The following is a 19,273-nucleotide window of genomic DNA, read 5'->3' as shown; positions in this document are numbered from 1 at the left end:
TCTTTAATTAATAACAGATTCCTAGCGACCTGCTGTGATCAGAAATAATCAACTTTAGAGTGTTAACTTTAACTCCTGCATAATGATGGTTTTTTCTTCAGAGATCAAACAACCACATTTTGTTGCAAGTCTCCAGAAAAATCAAGATCTTCATATTTCCGAAGAACGCAGTGTTCCCTACAAAATCTCATCCACAAGGCAGCCAGGCTCTTTTAAATTGTTTGTAAAATTCCATTAGCAGCACATCTGATTCAAATGAATTCAAGAGCGATTAACCAAACCAGTGCGTTCATGGTGGAATTTCACAAATACATTAGTAGGGTCAGGGGACAGGAGTTTGAAATACAGGAGTGAAACCCTGACACTTTGCCAGATGTCATAGTTTTCTACCACAAAGCTTTCACCGAGTACTAGCCCATCAGCTTCTAAAATACAATGATCTAACCATTATTACGAAATTTGGGGGACAGGAAATAAAGTGAACAACCTACATGTGTCTCCTAAAAGTGCCCATGAGACAGCTTGAGAGCCTTGATTTGATTCTGAATGTTAACGCTTTACATTTGAAGGAAGTCAGGCAGGGAGTGTTGAAGTGGTTGATGGATTTTCACAGCCAATAGTAGGAGGCCATTACAGCTTTAAATGCAATTTAGTTTCAATGGTGTAGGCTTATTCGCTTCCAATTTATCACATTCTTTAGCCTTGCATATAGACTTCCAGCCACCATGCCTCGGATTGGTACCAGGCTGTGGCTCATTTTAAGGACTGCTATTCGACACAAGGCAGCTATGATAACAGCTATAATGAGCACACACACACACACGTATATAAACCTCAACCATCTTTTTCATACATAAGGGGTTATTTATGAAAACGTTATAAGCAGCACAACCAAATTAGACGAATGGCTCATGTTTGATAGCATCTTACTGCTAATGTTCAGTGACAGCATCTGACTGGATGTAAATTGGACGAGTCAAGCTACATCAAAAAGACGATCCAGATTTTTGTCATTTTTCTAATATGCGGTATCCTTGTTCAGCATCTGGCACCAAGGCCGATGCTTCAAATGTGTCAGGAAGTGTAATAAGTCAAGAAGTGGCCTTGTCGGACATGCTGCAACAAATCACGGCTCAACATTAATGGTAGTCCGACTGTCCAGGACAACCAAATGTTTGGTCCGGACAAGTCAAATCCAGATAAGTTGAATGAATGTTGAAAAAAAAATATCAATTTTTATAGTAATTATTCAAAAGTTATATCAATAAAGTTCCAACAAAACCAGTTCAATCCCCTCAGTGATCCGGCTGTGTTATTACCTCGGCCCAGGACGGAGTCCACCAGGGGGCGAGGTATTGTTTTCAGTGGGGTTTCTTTGTTAGCACCATTAGAGGAAAACGGCTGGACCATCCTTCATGAAACTTTCAAGATAGATGGGCATTGGTCTCAAATAGAACCTCCAACATTTTGAGGGTCATCTGGTCAAGGTCACCAAAAAGGTCAAAATCATTTTTTTCAGGATCTCTTCCTTCATAGTCATCATATTTACTTCAAACCAATTCCAAAAATGTTCATCTTTCAATTCTGCTTCCATTGATACGCTACATGATGGGGTCTCTCTCATAGTTTTCTTTCAAACTTGCGTTTGTTTGTCTGTCTGTTAACAACCTAGCGTCTAGACGGTTCCATCAATTGACTTCAAATTTTCAGGGTAGGTGGGCAATGGTCCCTAGATTACTGGTTTAATTTTGGGGGTAATCAGGTCAAGGTCAATGGAAAGGTCAACCTTTTGGTCAAAATATCATTTTCCATAACTCAATGGTATTTTCCAAAATACCATTTTCCATAACTCAAAAACGGTTGCCGATAGACAGATGTTTACTATTATGAGCATATAGGAACTCCCATATGGCCTTTCATTTAGCACTATGATCTTTGACCTTGAGTGACCCTGAAAGGTCAAACTCAAGGTCACGGATTTTCAGTGGGCTGCAACTTGAAAGCGGTTGATGGTAGACAGATTTTTACCATTAACAACTTATAGGAAGTGCCATATGGGCTTTCATTTGGCACAATGATCTTTGACCTTGAATGACTTTGAAATGTCAAACTCAAGATCATGGATTTCCATAGGACTATAACCTGACAGCTGCTGATTGAGAAATATTACCATCATCAACATATAGGTATAAAATAAGTGCTGGCGGGCGAGGTTTGTTTTGCCTGGAAACACTTGTTTAGGAAATTCCAGGGAAGCCAAGTACAGCACGTGCGTGTATAAAAATAACCACGCTGTAATATCTAATTATAGATTATTATACTCTGAATTCACCAAAATGGTGATCAATAAAAATAAATGTCAATAAAATAAATATCTGTGGTGAATCTTCATTTCATTCAGACTTTTATTGTATTTTTCTTCTTTTGTATGGTTCACATTCACCATCACAAACGTGCTCGTAAAATATTTTGCAGGAATTTTACAACAGTGCCGAACTCACTCACGGTTTATTTTCATTTCACAATGCGATTCTGTCACCGGTATCAGGTCCAACTTATTTTCTTTCAGTTTCATTTCATTAAATTAAATTTATACTTCAAGTTTTACTGGATTAACCAAGATTCAACTTTATTTCCTCCGGAAGCTTTGAATTTGGGTGAGTCGAACTCTTAAAACTGCAGATCAGGTAATGGGTTATATAAAACACACGCACCATAATGGGGTATTGGATAGTTTTTGTTTATTGTTCCAGTTAAAGTTTGAGTTTTATTGAAAAATTATAAATAATTAAAGCATAATGATTCATACCTATACCTGCTTTTTGATGAACTTTGTTAACCACTTTCCTTTCATTGAAATAGTAAATACATAGGAATAAAAAGGTTATGGTCAGGACAAGAGAAAAATCTTGTTGCTTGTCTGGCTGGACAGTGGATTAAAAAGTTAAATGTCAAACCCTGCAAATAAAAATCACTTTTCACAAATGCACAGCAGATGATAAAACTCCAGAAGGCTTCCATATCTGCCAAACAGCAGCCACAACTAGTAGCTAATTGAACACAAAGATCAGCGGAATCAGATGTGGCTCCTGCTTGGTAGGAACTCTTGTAGATATGAAAACTGCAAGAGAAATCATGTGTAACATTTTCCCATATGTGGTATAAACAAACTTTCATAGATATTCTGTTAGTTACAATCATTTTGATGATAAATGCTCTATGCTAATGGGAGCAATGAAATGCACTGGTTGCTTTTGATGCCGTCCCTTTGAAATGCTACATCTCCGGTTGACATTTCTCAAATGTCATGGAAAAACCTTGTCAAAAAATGCAAACAGGGCAAACATGTTTGCTCTCCTGCCAGGAGACTCTTTTGACTTCTCCAGAAATACTTTATACATGTTCCTACTGGTTGCTGTGATGACACACTGAGACCAACTGTTATTTCTGGCATCCATTATAATTTCTTGGAAATATGGCTTTATATGAATGTACACGTGGATTCGCTCACCTTGAAGTCCAGCTGCGTAGTCAGAATTATAATGAGATTAATCATTTTGGTTAGTTGAATTCGATTTGGTTTTACAAATAGAAATTTTGTACAGTATTTTTTGTGAAACCTAATCAGCATTTGCATCTCCCAAAAATGCCACCTATAAGAAACCTCCAAATGTTTTCAGCTAGCAAGGTCACCTTCTTATACACACTTTTAATCTGTTATTTAACATACTAGTCCCCCCCCACCCGTCTTTATATAATTCTGGGAAATTCCCTGAGCAAAATCAATCTCACAAGGAAAAGAACGTTAATCTTGTGTTGGCTGGCTAGTCTACAACTGTAACAGAATTACACTCTTAGAAAAAAAAAAGATCCCTTCAAGTATTCTCCAAGGGTTATCTAAGGGTTTTTCGTGTCTTTAAAGCATGCTTCTGGAACCATTTTTAACAGGGAAAACACTTGGGTCTAGGGTTCAAGTTAGAACATTTAAGGCAAGATGCTACAAGGGAATAGGGTTATTTTTCCAAAACAGCATTACAATTCATCCTTGCCCAATTAAATCAGTTGACTATTTCTATTTTTTTTGTATTTGAATTTTTGAAGGAAAAAAAGGATAGTATATACAGTGTGCATGTGTGTGTGTAAACAAATCGCTCATGAAAAAAATTATTTTCAACAAAAAACACGTGCTACTTTTATTGGCACCCCTGCATTTAACACTTTGTACAACCTCCCTTTGTTAGTAAAACAGCCCCGAGTCTTTTGTGTAACATTTTATCAGGTTGACGATACAGAGCAGGGCATCTGAGACCATTCCTCTTTACACAATCTCTCCAGATCATTCAGGGTCCTACTCCCTCTCTTGTGTTCTCTCTTCTTCAGCTCAGCCACAGGTTTTCAATGGGGTTCAGGTCAGGGGACTGAGATGGCCAGGGCAGAAGCTTGAGTCTGTGCTCAGCGAACCATTTTTGTATTGATGTGGACATTAGGGGTGGGCAAAATTATCGATACGGCGATATATCGCGATACTTTGTCTTCCGATTCAATATCGATACTCAAAATTTGAATATCGATATTTTTTCAAATAATAAATCATGTTTCAGACGGGTTGTAAATCCAGTACGACTTCCGCACCTCCGCTCCGCAAGGTGTCGCTGTGCCGCTACCTCACTGCAAGGCACTCTTCGTCTTCTCTTTTTTTCCCGGTGGTTGCAGTGAGGAAAAAAAAAACAAGCAAGCATGGCTGTTAATGTAAACCTAGAGACGCTGCCGAACTTTAAGGCAGATGTTTGGAGGCACTTTGGATTCCAAAGGAAAGGAGAAAAAAAATAGTGAGCTGGACAAAGAGTACGCACTTTGCAAAACCTGTTTCGCTCCAATTAGTTATTCAGGTAACACAACAAACTTGCGAACTTACTTAGCACGACACCGCCCCGACATATTAGCTCAGCCGGAGCCACCGAAACCCGACCCGAAGCAAACTACACTGGACAGCGCCAAAGTCCTCCCGTCTACTTCAGTGATGTGTGACTTACTGTAACTGTGAACTTAATTTTGTCATTTAAGACCAAAGGCAAGAAGTTGCACTTTATTTTGCATTTTCAATTTTAGTGTGTGTGAGACACTGCATTTTATTTTGAGTATTTACTCAAAGTTCAGAAGAAATGTGATTCATTGAGGTTTCAATTCAGTTTCAGTGTGTGGACACTGACCCACACTGCACTTTGTTTCATAATTGTGCTCAGGGAGACTAAGATGCACACTGCACTTTTCAATGTGTTCCAGACAGTGTGTTGTTCCTGCAAATATGTTGTAACTTGCGCTTGTATAGTTACAATAAAATTGCATGGATAATTAGAATTACATTGTTTTGACTCAGTTTGTCCCATGAATTATCACTATCATCTGATGTACATACAACTCGGATTTTAAGATGCATAATGCGTTTACATTTTTTAGTGAACTATGTAGAATATCGCAATATATCGCAGTATCGTATCGTGACTCAAGCATCGTGATGCGTATCGTATCGTGAGGTCCTTGGCAATACCCACCCCTAGTGGACATATGTTTCAGATCATTGTCCTGCTGGAAGAACCAATGACTACCCAGGTTTAGTTTCCTGGCAGAAGCAGACAGATTTTGATTTAAAAATATATGTCTTGGTATTTCATGGAGTCCATGATACCATGGACCCTAACAAGGTTTCCAGGGCCTTTGTTGGAAAAACAGCCCCAAAACAACAGAACCTCCACTATATTTTACAGTTGGGATCAGGTTCTATTCACTATAGCCATCATTCTTTTTTACACCAAACCCACCTGGAGTGTTTATTGCCAAAAAGCTCCATTTTTGTTCCATCAGATCAGAAAACACTGTTCCAAAGTTGTCATAGCACTTCACAAACTTCAGGCACTTATATTTGTGGTTAACTGACAGAAAAGGCTTTTTTTCTGGCAGACCTTCCAAATAATCTGTTGGCATGGAGGTGGCATCTGATGACTGGTGGTTTTGGAGACTTGGAAACCCAAAGATTTTACTTTTTCTTGTAATTCACCAACAGTGATCCTTGGGGATATATATATGGGTCTGTCTCAGAAACTGGTCTCTCATTTGGGACATTATGGCCAAAAAATAAAATTTCTAATTTTACTTTTTTTTTTGCATTTACCTAACACTCAATGTTCCTTTTGTCATGTTTAATAAGAATAAAGATAGCATCTTGCTTTATCTGGCCTCCACTGTGGAATTTTTTTTTTATTACAATTTAAATGCTTTTGTAAAATTGATTTACATATAAAATAACTACATCATGAATTAAAGCCCCTCCTTCACAGATGAGTGAAAATATTGAATAAATTTCCTCTTTTTGATTGCTTGGGTTAAAAATGCCAAGTTATGATGACGGAATTGATTATTCACTTAAATATGAATAATATGATACATTTTGGGTATTTGATATGGAGAAATAGGACACAATGGAAAAATCAAGAATGCACCGAAAAGATGAGAATAACGGCGGTGGTAAAAGAACAGCGACTGTACCGGCTGAAGAACGCGCGGGTCTCTGCTGCGGCACGCGAGCAACGGGACATCACTACCGCACCGGACAGAGTGTGAGGCGGGGGCGGGGCAAAATGACTGGCCATAGATTCTATCAAAAAGTTCAATCTAAATTGACCATGGTTGCAAAATATTGGCCAAAAATACGCAAACACTACGAAATATGAAAGTAAGATGAAAAAGAAACATTCTATTGCCTTATACTGCAAGACTAAAACAAAATAAAACTGTCAAAACTCACATTTTCAGTGATAACGTCCAAACAGATCACTCAGGTAACAAAGACCGCAAATGGAAGCACAATCAACTTCTAACTGTTGGAGTGGAAAATTCCATTCTGCACATGCAAATTGTTAACGTGTGTCCTTCCACACACACAAACACGCTACGGTAAAAAATAGACCACAACTCATTTTATAGCTCAGAAATTCATACAAGACCAGCTACCATCGTAACATATTCTGTAAGAAACGTATTCTATACCTAACTTTCAGCTTTCGTTTTAAAAAACAAAATCCCAGATTTATAACTAAATTTTTATATGGCGTAGTGATTTTAAGTTACTACTTTTGGTGAGGTCGTGACCTTGACCCGAGGCTTTCCGTTTAGATCAAAACACACGATCGTATTGGTTTTGGGTTTGCGGAAAATGGAGTTACAACGGTGATCAAAATATTTTGCATGAGGTTTTATTACGGTCATGATTATTCTGCGAGTGCACCAATCCTTAGGTGTATAAAGTTACAACTTAAAATACAATTAGTGATAACTGTAGACTTTTCAGTGGACTACAACCTTTTTAAAGGAATGCGACGTAGTCAACCATTTATCATGTCCCAGATCAAGCCGCCATTTTTCCACAAATCTGCAGAATTTTTGCCAAATTCTTAAGAGTATTTACATCAAAGATTTAGTTTTATCTGTATTATTATTTCTTTCATCATTTTATTTCAAATTAAAACCAACATCACCATTCAAAACCGTAGAGTTTATTGACCGAGTATATTTAGTGGGGTACCTCCACAGTACCCAGTTTCTGAGACAGACCCATATATATATATATATATATATATATATATATATATATATATATATATATATTTTTTTTTTTTGCTTCTCTTACCCTCCTCCTCACTGTATATGGGGGCAAAATAAACTTGGGTCCTCTTCAAAGTAAGTTTGTAACAGGTCCAGTTGATGTCCGCTTTTTTATTTTTTGCCCCAACAGTAGAAATGGACATTTTCAGGTGAGTAGCTATTTTTTTATAACCATTCCCTGACTTATGAAGGTCAATACACTTCTCCCTCATTTGGTTTGTGTGTTCTCTTATCTTTTCCATGTTGATGTTGAGGGAATTTGGTGTCTGGGTCACCTCATATTTGCACCCAGTTAATCAGGAAGTCATAGATAGCTTGAAAAGTTCATACACACTCCAAATCAACTCAAAAATACTGTACAATTTAAATGGGGAACATGCTTCAGTTACATTGTGCTCACTATCATTTCCAGGGGTGCCAATAATAGTGGCACACGTGATTTTGATGAGAAAAATTATTTCTGGAGGGGTTATTTTTGTCTGAATAAAATTCCTTCCAATTAAAGGTTGGATTTTTCTCCCCCCCAAGTGTGAGATGAAGCGACTTCACCAAAAGGTGGATTTTTTTCTAACCCGTTTTACTAACTTTTACAAGGGGGTGCTTTATAAAGTTGTGGTCAGGAGGTTTACATACAAGGACATGGAGGTTTCTTTGACCTGTTCTTTTTCTGAATGACTATATAACATCAATCCTTAAATAACCCAAGAATTTGGTGCAAAAGTTAATTTATTTTGGGTTTTCTTAAATCAACACAGTCAAAAATATACATATATACAAACCTAATATTTGGTTCAAAATGTCCCTTAGTAAGAGTCCCTTTGACCAGACACTTTTTGTAGCCTTCAACAAGCTTCTGGCAGAATTCTGGTTGGACATTTGACCACTCATCATTCCTGAATTCGTAGAGTTCAATTAAGTTTGTGTGTTTTTTCCTGGCACAGACCTGATTTTTAAGCACAGTCCACATATTTTCGGCAGGATTGAGGTCAGGACTTGTTTTAAGCTTAAATGTTAGCCTGCTCTATTCATTCGACAACCAGCTTTGATGTCTAATTTGGGGTCATTGTCCTGTTGGAACACCCAATTGGGTCCAAGGTTCTGATGTTCTTCGGTTACGCTGAAGAATTCTGAGGTAGTCCTCATTCTTTACTAGTCCATCCACTTTGTGCAATACACCAGCTCCACTGGCAGCAAAAGAGCCCCAGAGCATGATGCTACCACCACCATGCTTAAACAGTTAGTACAGTGTTCCTCTGTATAACTGGTCATTGTGGCCAAACAATTCAATCTTTCTCTCATCCAACCATAAAACTTTCCTCCAGAAGGCTTTTAGTTTGTTCATGTGGTCAGTTGCAAACTTTAGTCGAGCTTGAAGGTGTCGATTTTGGACCCGGGGCTTCCTTCTTGGACGGTAGCCTCCCAGTCCTTGGCAACATAAAACTTGCTTGACTGTAGACAGTGTTCCAGCAGCTTCCAGTTTATGGCAGACCTATGCCTTGCTGGTTTCTGGGTTGTTCCTGACCATCTGACCCAATTTCCTCTCAGCTGAGGGTGACTGAGTCTTCATCCAACAAAGTGGTTTGGCAAAGTGGCTACCCCCCCATAACTTGTACTCCTGTACAATTGTTTGAACTGATTATCATGGAATCGGTCATTGTTTAAAAATGGCTCAGAGACATATTCCTGAATTGTGTAAAACTACGATCTTCTTTCTAAGATCTGCACTGAGCTCCTTGGACTTTCCCATTTTACTGTGTGTTGGTCAATCCACTGAGGGCAGAGTAAAAAAAAAAAAAAAAAAAAAAAAAAATTTATGTTGGCCCAGGGAAGCTACCAGCTGTAATCAATCATGATCACTAACAGGAAGTGAAGAGGCCTTGTCAAGTTCTAAAATGTCTTTTAAACACATTGTTTTGACCCTGTCTTAATTTCCAAAAATAAATTAAAAACCTGTGCACCAAATTCTTGGGTTTTTTTCTATTAAAATATACACAGAAAAAGAACAGTTCACAGAAATCATTGAAAGCCAAATATTGCCATGACATTTATGTCTGTGTATGTAAACGTATTCAAATGAGGCTTCATCTTATTAAATATGCATACTTAAAAATGAGTCTTTGGATTATGGTTGAATTAAAATTTCCAATTTTAACTTTCCCTATGAAGAAACTCTCCAGAACAAGACCAACCCTAAACCCAATCAAGAAAGCACCACAGAAGGGGCGGAGCTATATCTTCTTTAAAGCTGCTGCATTTCAGGTAGAAGCAGAACGAAATGTCTTATCTACCGGATATGTTACATTTAGGGCTCCCCAGAGAGATGACTAAAAAAAAAAAATAAAAATAGTTCTAAAGTTATTTTTTTGAAGAGTCACGTAACAGTGAAAATTTTATTTAGTTAGTTCAATTTTAGACAAATCCAACACAACTGTACGAAGACTATATGGATGTAACATTTATAATAGACATTAAGTATTATTAGATAATCTAAAACTAACTAGATTAACAGAGGTTGGAGGTTGTCCAATTTCACGAACAACTCGATAAACCCAGCGGAGGACAGCGAGGCTTCCCCTAAACATTACGATTCTCCATTTGACAGCAGCTGAAGATTCCCTACTGCTCCAGTCAGGTTCTGTTTGTTCAGAGTGTGAGGTGCCAGGCCCCAGGCATGTTTATGTTGGCAGCTATATGCAGCAGACTGTGCGTCTGCTGAAGCAGTGAAGCACACCAGAGGATGTCGGAGGGATCTGTAGAGGGAGTGAAGAGCAGCCATGTTTGAAACATGACAACATTAAATGCTGATCTGAAGCCAGGATGTTCAGCACATCATAGTTTGTATATTTTTGAACACTACACTTTAAGTAGTTGGTGAGAGGTAAGTTATATGGCCAAGTACTGTATAAAAATGTCTATTTTCCAAGCTTGTTTCTTTGCAAATCTAAAAAGGCTCCCTCATTTACAGAGTTTAAGCCCTGCTGTGTTTTCCTCTCTGGCACAGTCCGTTTGGGCAGAGCACAGCAATTTGAGACTATCTAAACGAGGAGATCTCAGTCTGGTTTCAAGCCATCTCTAATGTGTTTGTCACCAGAAAATGATTTAAAGTTTGCAAACTTGGCCCAAATGTTTGAACCTGCATTGGTTCAATTCTGGGCCTGGAGTACTTCCAAAACTCCGATCAATATCCCAGTTTTACATGGCACTTCTACTACGTGCTATCAAGGTACATCGGTCCATGTGAAGTCTGTCAGCTCAAGCTGTTCACTTATATATTTCATTTCATCACTTGCACTTGAATGCTTTGCTTACTCTGTATCTCCAAATGAAATTGTGTTTGTTTAGCACATCACTACATTGCTTTTTCATACTGAAACTGGAAACAACTGGACAAATGTCATCTGGAATGTTCTCCACCAGTCTTCAGCAGAAACAAAACCCAAACCACTACTAGCTCTCAAACCTTTCTTCAAAACCCATCAGACTGCTCACATTTTCGTTCTATCCCAACCGACAACACATGGCTAGAGACATTATAGGCAGTCCAGGGGACTTTGAGGTCTGTTTTGAGAACCAGTGGACTCGAGAATGGTTTTTGGATTCAAAACCATGTTTTCACACTCGTACTGAACTCTCAGTGCGAGAGGCCACAAGTCTAGAAGAAAAGTTCAAATGTGAAAATTCCCTTCAAGTGTACGTTTTATCTGATGCATAAAATATGATTTCAAAAATATCCACCGCATCAACTGGGTCTTATTCTCATGTGCAAACAAAACCATCATTCCTAGGAGTATATAATCCTGAAGAATCTTAATCCTGAAGAAACAGCCCGACCCAAAAGTTGTCATCATTAGACAGTAATGCCATATTCAGTTCCACAAAAAAAGAAAAAAAATTAATGTATACAAGACCTTCTGCATGACAAGAAAAGAGATAATGATAAAACTGCTACAGCATGAAGCACTGAAGCCAAGAAAGAAGTTTACATCGTGCTTTCTCTGGAGATAACGTTCATATCTTGTAAATCTAGGAAAATATCTTCCTTGGGTTTTCAAAGAATAAACATTTCCGCACATGAATGTTAAGTCTTGTGGTTATTTTGATGTATTGGAAGCCAGACCTCTCATTTCCTTCCTGCTTATCTTAGAAAAACCTCTTATTGCACAGGCATTCTTTACACTTTCAGTAATCGTCTTTATATAAAGATATGACCTAATCTGATTTCTAACTACACAACCACAAGCAGTCTTTAAATCTACCTTTGGCCTTTCAGATACCAAGTCATAACCTGGCACCAACAGCAGAACAAATCAATCAAAACTACTACAGGCACAGGTCCAAGTCGCTCCACTCTCAAGCCAATTTGGAGAACACAGCCAGCACAGCATTCCCATTATCTTCGGCGATACAAAAAGGATTGAAAACTAATGAGTCCCCAAATAACAATGTGGTCTTGTGATCCAAGTTGAAGGTGAGATTGTTTTTTGAAATCGCTTTTCTGTACTCAATACCACACAGAGTTTATTGGAGTAACAACTCCAACAGTTTCCAACAGAGAGAATGAATATTTAAGGAAACTGTCAAGACATGTCTGGTGTCTGTAATTGCTTCTTTAGTTCTGGTATAAAAGCTACAAGACTCATGTAAAACTTACAGTATGCAACACTAATGGCTGACACTTTAGGATTGTACCTCAAGCATCACATACGTGCCTTGGAAATGACCAGTAATACTACTTGTACCAAAAACATCAGAATAATCCACAATTTAAAAAAAAAATTCTTTCATCGTCATGAGTAAGCACTTTATCCAGTAGTTTGATGGACCCAGAGTCTATCCCAGGAACACTTAGGGCCTCTGCATGCTCTTGCGACAAGGCTTTCGCAGATAGCTTTTCGCAGACAGTTGTAATTTATTGTTGAGCGGGGAGTAATAGGCGTGCACGATGTTATTCACCGCCACAACGCAAGGGGGCGCGAAGTCGCTAGGAGTAGTTGGTGGGTGTGGTTAGTGGAGTGTTTATCCTCCGGTTACTTATAATGACTAGAACTGGAGTCGTATAGATGTACGTACTTCCTCACTTCCTCGATCAACCACTCTTCGTGCTGCTCCATCTTCGCTCGTGTTTTTAAAAATGGCGGTAGTGAAAACAAACCAAACCGGGAAAGTAGGGAAGCGGAAGTGCGTGTACAGCGGATGTAGAGTGGACCAATCAGAGCCCTCTTGTCTGCGACGCTGTCTGCGAGGCTTCTGCGGTGGTCACAATTTTTGGGAGGTGCACGCAGAGCGTCTGCGAAGGGGGGGGCTACGCAGACGCCATCTGCGACGCCATCTGCGAGGACTGCGTTGTCAGCATAAATTGGCCTTTAGAGCAAGGCAGGATAAGACACCAGTCCATCACAATCAATCATCACTTGTGCTTAAATGCTTGATTAGCATTTAAAAAAAAACAAACAAACAACACTTCCATGTCCTTTGCAGATCACCACTTTCCTTGCCCAGTACCATGCCATGAAGAACCAAATCACGGTCATGTATACATTCATTTAAAACAAACCCAACTGCTCTTTTCAAATGGACCAAAGATCAGTTCTCAGACTCAAAAACAACTTTTACACTGGACTGAACAATGTAAACTCTCAGTGGAAACTGGTATATTTTGGGGTGGAAGAAGGTGGCAGAGATCCCGAAGGAACCTACATGGACACAGGGAGAACTTGTGATACTCAGGAGCCTCTGACTGAACCCCAGACATGGAGAGCACTGAGGCATCAACACTATGCAGTTGTACCCCTGAGATTCATTAATTCATCATCAGCAACCACTTTATCCTGATGAGGGTTATGGTGGATCCAGAACTTATCCCAGGAACATAACTGGCATGAGGTGGGAATACACCACGGACAATTTGGCAAAGGCAATCCACCTACCAGGATGTTTTTGGAAGGTGGGGGTCCTTCCCATGCCACAAGGCTCTAGCTAGGGTTAGAGTGGAGGGTTGGTCCTCTGGTAACCGCGCGAGTTTGAGTCCCTACTCACTCCTGTATTGTGGCGTTCCTCACCGGATGGCAGAAGGTACCATTTTTATGATGGTCTTTGTTAATGACCCAATCACGAGTAGAACTCACGAGGTTGAGAGGCAGACACGCAAACCATTAGGCCAACTCGCGGTGGGAAGTGAACACATTGAGAATGTATGAAACACAGTGCAGACAGTAACCCCAGCTCAGAACTGAATTGTATCTTACATTACATTAATGGCATTTAGCAGACGCTGTTATCCAGAGCAACGTACAAAATACCCAGTTGGGGGACTAAGTGCCTCGCTCAAGGGCACTTCAGCCATTCCTGCTGGTCCAGGGAATCAAACTGGCAACCTTTTGGTCCCAAAGCCGCTTCTTTAACCCTTAGGCCATGGCTTCCCCATTACATTCTTCATCTAAATCCCTTCTAAAGCTCCAATGCCACTGTGAAACTTTAGGCTGAAGCTTGTTTTCACTAATGAATAGATATCTGTGTGTCATACAGTGTCTGAAACCACAGCAGAGATGTTTTAATGGGAAACTGCAAGCAGCTGCAGACCTCAAGTTGCTCTTACATCCATAACAACGACTGACAAAGTGACCGCTGTCTTTTACTACCAAAAGCCAGAGTACTAAATAGCGTGTGATACACACGACTCATTTTCCTGAAATAGCTCAAGAGAGAGCATGTACTGCTCAATACTTTACATAACCGAGTGCAACAGGAAACTCATTTTTTTCCTCAGAGTGATCCATTTTAGGATTGTAATACGAGAATGTAAATTACAACCATTTTGTAAATTACAACTACTCAAACATGCTGTCCAAAGATACGGTACGTGTTTACTTCCCGACTGTCAGTCATGTTAAAGACACGTCATAATCCCTGCTCAGAAACACAAAAACCCCCACAGTGTGTACCAGTCAGAGTGGATCTGCTGCAAATAATGAACGACAGCAAAAGAAACAAGTCAGTCAATCTGGAAGCTGACGTTCCAAGATAGAGAAACCACAAAGTTTGGTTGGGGGGGGAGCTACATATTTTGGGGGGAAAACCGGGAAATTGTATTGGGTCCAGACCAGGTGAAGGTCCGAGAGACCATCGGCGTACTGATTGATAGAAATATGTTTGGCAAGCTTGAAACTGGAACAAGCTGTTGTGATTGCTGCTTGTTTTGGTGAGTTAAATCCTTGAGATTTCTCTTCGCTCGCACATTCTGCTCTCTGCTTAATGAAGGTGACTTTGACTAGTAATGTCTTTCTTCTTTTCATAAGATGATGATCCTGATGGGTGATGTAAGGGTACATAATGTCTCTTCTTTCATAAAGTAGTGTAATTTAAACCAGTCATGTAATGCTTCATCATTCATTTCTGCTACTCTGTCATGCATAGATAACTTGGCTTCGTCAATCACATCATCCTCCAATACACTCTTGGATGTGAATATATCCTCATGTTTGTCCTACAATAAACTGAGAAACATCTCTGAGCAGCTGTGTCTGCGTCAGTGACTGTTTGCTCCCGGATCGATCCGTGAGGCAGAATCTTCTAGGCGGCAAAGGTCGACATTCCTAGATCATACTTTATCAATTCAACCTCCTTCGGTACAGACAGATCAAAACCTAACACTGATAAAGGTATGTTCAAAAATATAGGTTTTGAATCAGAACTGCTCATTGGAATTTTCCAGCCAATTTTATGGACCTGGATCAATGATAAATTGCAAACCTGGTCTATTAAACCTTTCTAAACCACTTTGCTTTAATAAATAAGTTTTTTGTTTTGTTTTTTTTAAGTGTTTCAGTGTTTTTCCCTTTATTGAACTTTGTTTTAGCTAACTGAGTAGAATAAGATGGTGGAAAGTTAACTCGGTGGCCAACTTGATATGGATGAACAACTCCAGCTACCAGGAATTTTGGTATCCAGGGGCATGAATAGAAGGTGGGGGTCAAGGATTAAAAAATACATTTTTTTGTAGTTCACCTTGTTACCACTAGAGCCCAAATATTAACTAACATGCCTTGAAACACAGTTTTATAAATTAACCTGGCCTGGTTTTCCATCCATCCATCTTCAGTAACAATTTTTATCCTCATCAGGGTCACTGTGGATCTAAAGACCATCTGGAATCCAGAGCACTGTGCACTTTTTTTGGTGCCATCCCATTCTCTCACTCACTCACTCACTCACACACACACACACACACACACACACACACACACACACACACACACACACACTTTTCACACCTAGGGGCAAGTTAGCATAGCTAATACAACTAAGGCATGTTTTGAGGAGGTTGGAGAAAACAGTAGGACCCTGAGAAAACCCGTCCAGACACAAAGAGAACATGCAAAACTCTACAGACAGGAACCAGAGTCCAGGATCAGGATTTGAAGTAGAGTTCAGATATGCAAAATGTGATTTATTTTTTATTTTTTTTAAGACTCGAATTGTAAAGAAGTATAAAAATGATCATTATTAGTCTTCACTTTGATTTCTACAAGCATACAGAACTCACCCCTGTGAAAATCCACCTCTCCGTCGATGAGAAGAGAGAGAAGGAGCTCTTTCTTTGCAACGTCGGCCTGCAAAAGGTACAGACAAAACAGGGCATTGTGTCAAAACATGCTTTTGATCACATTTGCTTCAGCGTTTAGGATCCCAAACCGACTAAAGTCGATGACTGAACTCCTCAATCATTCTGCACTTTAACCTCAGGAAGGGAAGCCACTAACATGATTGCCATTAGCACGTACCTTTGATGCTAATGGACAGATAGGAGGGTCTACTGTCTGTGAGGGTGAAGGGCATGTGGGCTACATCAAAAGCTGACAAGAAAGATCCGTGTGTTTACACATCCGAAGGCTTCAAGTCTGTAGAAATTAAAAAGGGGTTCAAGAAGAGCTGGGTGCAGACTTTGAAGTTATAAGGGATGATCTTGGCTCATTTGGAAGGCATCTGACCAAAACGTCATCGTGGGTTTGACTCAATAACATTTCCCGAAATAAAAAGACATTAATATAGACAAACCAAGTTCCATCATTCTTCAGTCATATGATCAAAGACAAGAGTTTATCTTTTGCTATGATTAAACAGGAGGTGTGCGGATACAGTTATGACTGTGTTTTTTCCAAGATATCACTGCAGAAATACTCAGACTTTTCCCTGTCTGTGTGTGGAGTGGAGTGTATTCGTACTGTACAAGGCAACAAGTCAAAATAGTTTTAGGATCTATGTTTTCTTAAAGTAAAATTACAACCATCTGAGGCGGCACGGTGGTGTAGTGGTTAGCGCTGTCGCCTCACAGCAAGAAGGTCCTGGGTTCGAGCCCCGGGGCCGGCGAGGGCCTTTCTGCGTGGAGTTTGCATGTTCTCCCCGTGTCCGCGTGGGTTTCCTCCGGGTGCTCCGGTTTCCCCCACAGTCCAAAGACATGCAGGTTAGGTTAACTGGTGACTCTAAATTGACCGTAGGTGTCAATGTGAGTGTGAATGGTTGTCTGTGTCTATGTGTCAGCCCTGTGATGACCTGCCGACTTGTCCAGGGTGTACCCCGCCTTTCGCCCGTAGTCAGCTGGGATAAGCTCCAGCTTGCCTGCGACCCTGTAGAAGGATAAAGCGGCTACAGATAATGAGATGAGACAACCATCTGAGAAGTACTGACTTGCTGATATCTATTATACCCCAGTACTGCTGAATGCTTGATCCTGATTGGTCAGAAGGTGTTGATTCATTTTCTATAAACAGCAGTTGACACAAAGAAGAAGAAAAAAAAAAACCAACCAGAATGAGCTTGTTTTTATTTATATATATCGCTAATATGTTACTGTTACTAGAAGCAACAGCTCATTCACAGGCTACCTGTATGGCCTGTAATAAACAGACTTAAGAAAACACTGGTGTTTAACAATGAAAAGTGACTAACTTGACACAGCCAAGTTTTCTGTAAGGAGAAGCTTATTTACATTAACAATGATCAGGGCTCTCCAGAAAATCTGAAGTAGCCGGCTTAAAAAAAAAAAAAAGTCATGGGCGGCTCTGGAATCTGCTGCAGTGAAGTTATGGCGTGGTCAAACGGTCTGGCTCAGCCAATCAGAGCACAAGAATCGATCAACAAATATGGCATCACTTCCGGTCATGCTAGACCTGAATCAAAGAATTTCATGGTCAAATAATTGGATTTGCAGCAAATTACGGGCAGCAGAGACGATATCAAATCGCTTGAACACTGAAAGGCAAGTTTTTATTTTTTTCTAGGACTATGTAGCCGGCGCACCTGGCGACTTGTCCAGGGTGTACCCCGCCTTTCGCCTGTAGTCAGCTGGGATAGGCTCCAGCTTGCCTGCGACCCTGTAGAAGGATAAAGCGGCTACAGATAATGAGACGAGATGAGATGTAGCCGGCGCAGACCGTGTAGGTGGAGAAAAACCACCTGTCGCCGGTGCTTGTGGACATTTCCGATTGATGGAAGGAGTCTAATGCCAGCGCTTGATACAGTCAGAAGTAAAGCTTTTCTTTTACGTTTTCATGGGAAATCCTTCAGGACAGAGGAGTTTGGGCTTTCCAGGTTCTTTTCAACATATCAAGAGGAGAGAAGAAAAAAAAAAAAAGCAAACGATAACTCGAGCCAACATTAAGCCCTAGCAAATCTAACTACAAATGGATTAAAAAAAAAAAAAAAAAGTGTGTTATTTAATTTAGATAAATTGTAAGTGCTGGCAAAGTTCTGAAGTAAAATAGGAATAAAACACTTCTGAACATGACATCATTGGAAAGTAATTAATTTCCGGGTGGTAAGTTGGTGTCGCCCACATCCTTCCACCCCATAACTGACTGTTTTCCAATATCAGCATGTTTCAAAGTGCTTTATTCCTTCCGTAATATGCACCAATTCATCACATGGCGGTGACTGGTGGGGGAAATGCTGATTGTTACCCTTGTACAGGAAAATGATGAACATCTAAGTAAGTAAAGTAAAGTAAGTAAGAAAGAAAGGTGCATACAGTAAACCAGTATCAATATGAATTTTCGGTTGCCAAATTGTAAGCTTTTTAAGCTTATTGTGTTGCCTTGTTTACTTGTATCTCACTCCATTCTTCACACAAATGCCATCTCTTAGTGCCCAACACCAAATCTATCTTTTTCCCAGTACCTTTGGCTTATTGAATATAAGCGACCTAATATTGTTTAAGAAATATTTTGTCAATTTGATGTCAATATTTTGTCAAAATTGCATTCATTTCCAATATCCAATGAACTTACCGTAGGACGACATTTCTTTGTCGTGCAGTCAGACTTTTGGGTCTCACTGTAGCAGTGTGATCGATTAAAGCATTCATATATCCATCAGCAGTGGTGTAGTGGAGATTTTTAAAGTGGGGGTACGCGATTCGTGATGTCATCGATTTGATATCATGTCAGAAGCGGTAGCCTTTGTTTGGTCGCCTATGTTTGGTATGAATGATTTGTATAAATGTTACGTTCTTTTAACAACACAAGAGGGCACAAGAAGACACTTTTTTTCAGACATTTTTATGTGTGCAATTTTCATTCGTGTTTGTCAGTACAGCCCAACTGTTATGGCGAAAAGCCGC

At 39.7% G+C, this 19,273-nt stretch overlaps 1 protein-coding gene across 2 annotated transcripts in view; it reads right to left on the bottom strand.

The window, feature by feature from the left end:
* The window catches only part of arhgef3 (Rho guanine nucleotide exchange factor (GEF) 3), a 190,075-nt gene that overhangs the window by 131,607 nt on the left and 39,195 nt on the right, over window positions 1-19,273 (bottom strand). For both annotated transcript variants that reach the window (XM_060911032.1, XM_060911031.1), the window contains exon 2: window positions 16,202-16,268. In XM_060911032.1, the coding sequence (XP_060767015.1) occupies window positions 16,202-16,268 (67 nt within the window). The remainder of the gene's footprint in view (window positions 1-16,201; window positions 16,269-19,273) is intronic.

Source organism: Neoarius graeffei, chromosome 26 (genome assembly GCF_027579695.1).
Source record: "Neoarius graeffei isolate fNeoGra1 chromosome 26, fNeoGra1.pri, whole genome shotgun sequence".
Lineage (NCBI taxonomy): Eukaryota > Metazoa > Chordata > Actinopteri > Siluriformes > Ariidae > Neoarius > Neoarius graeffei.
The sequence above is the reverse complement of the archived record's forward strand: the minus strand, read 5'-3'. Positions and strand labels throughout refer to the sequence as shown.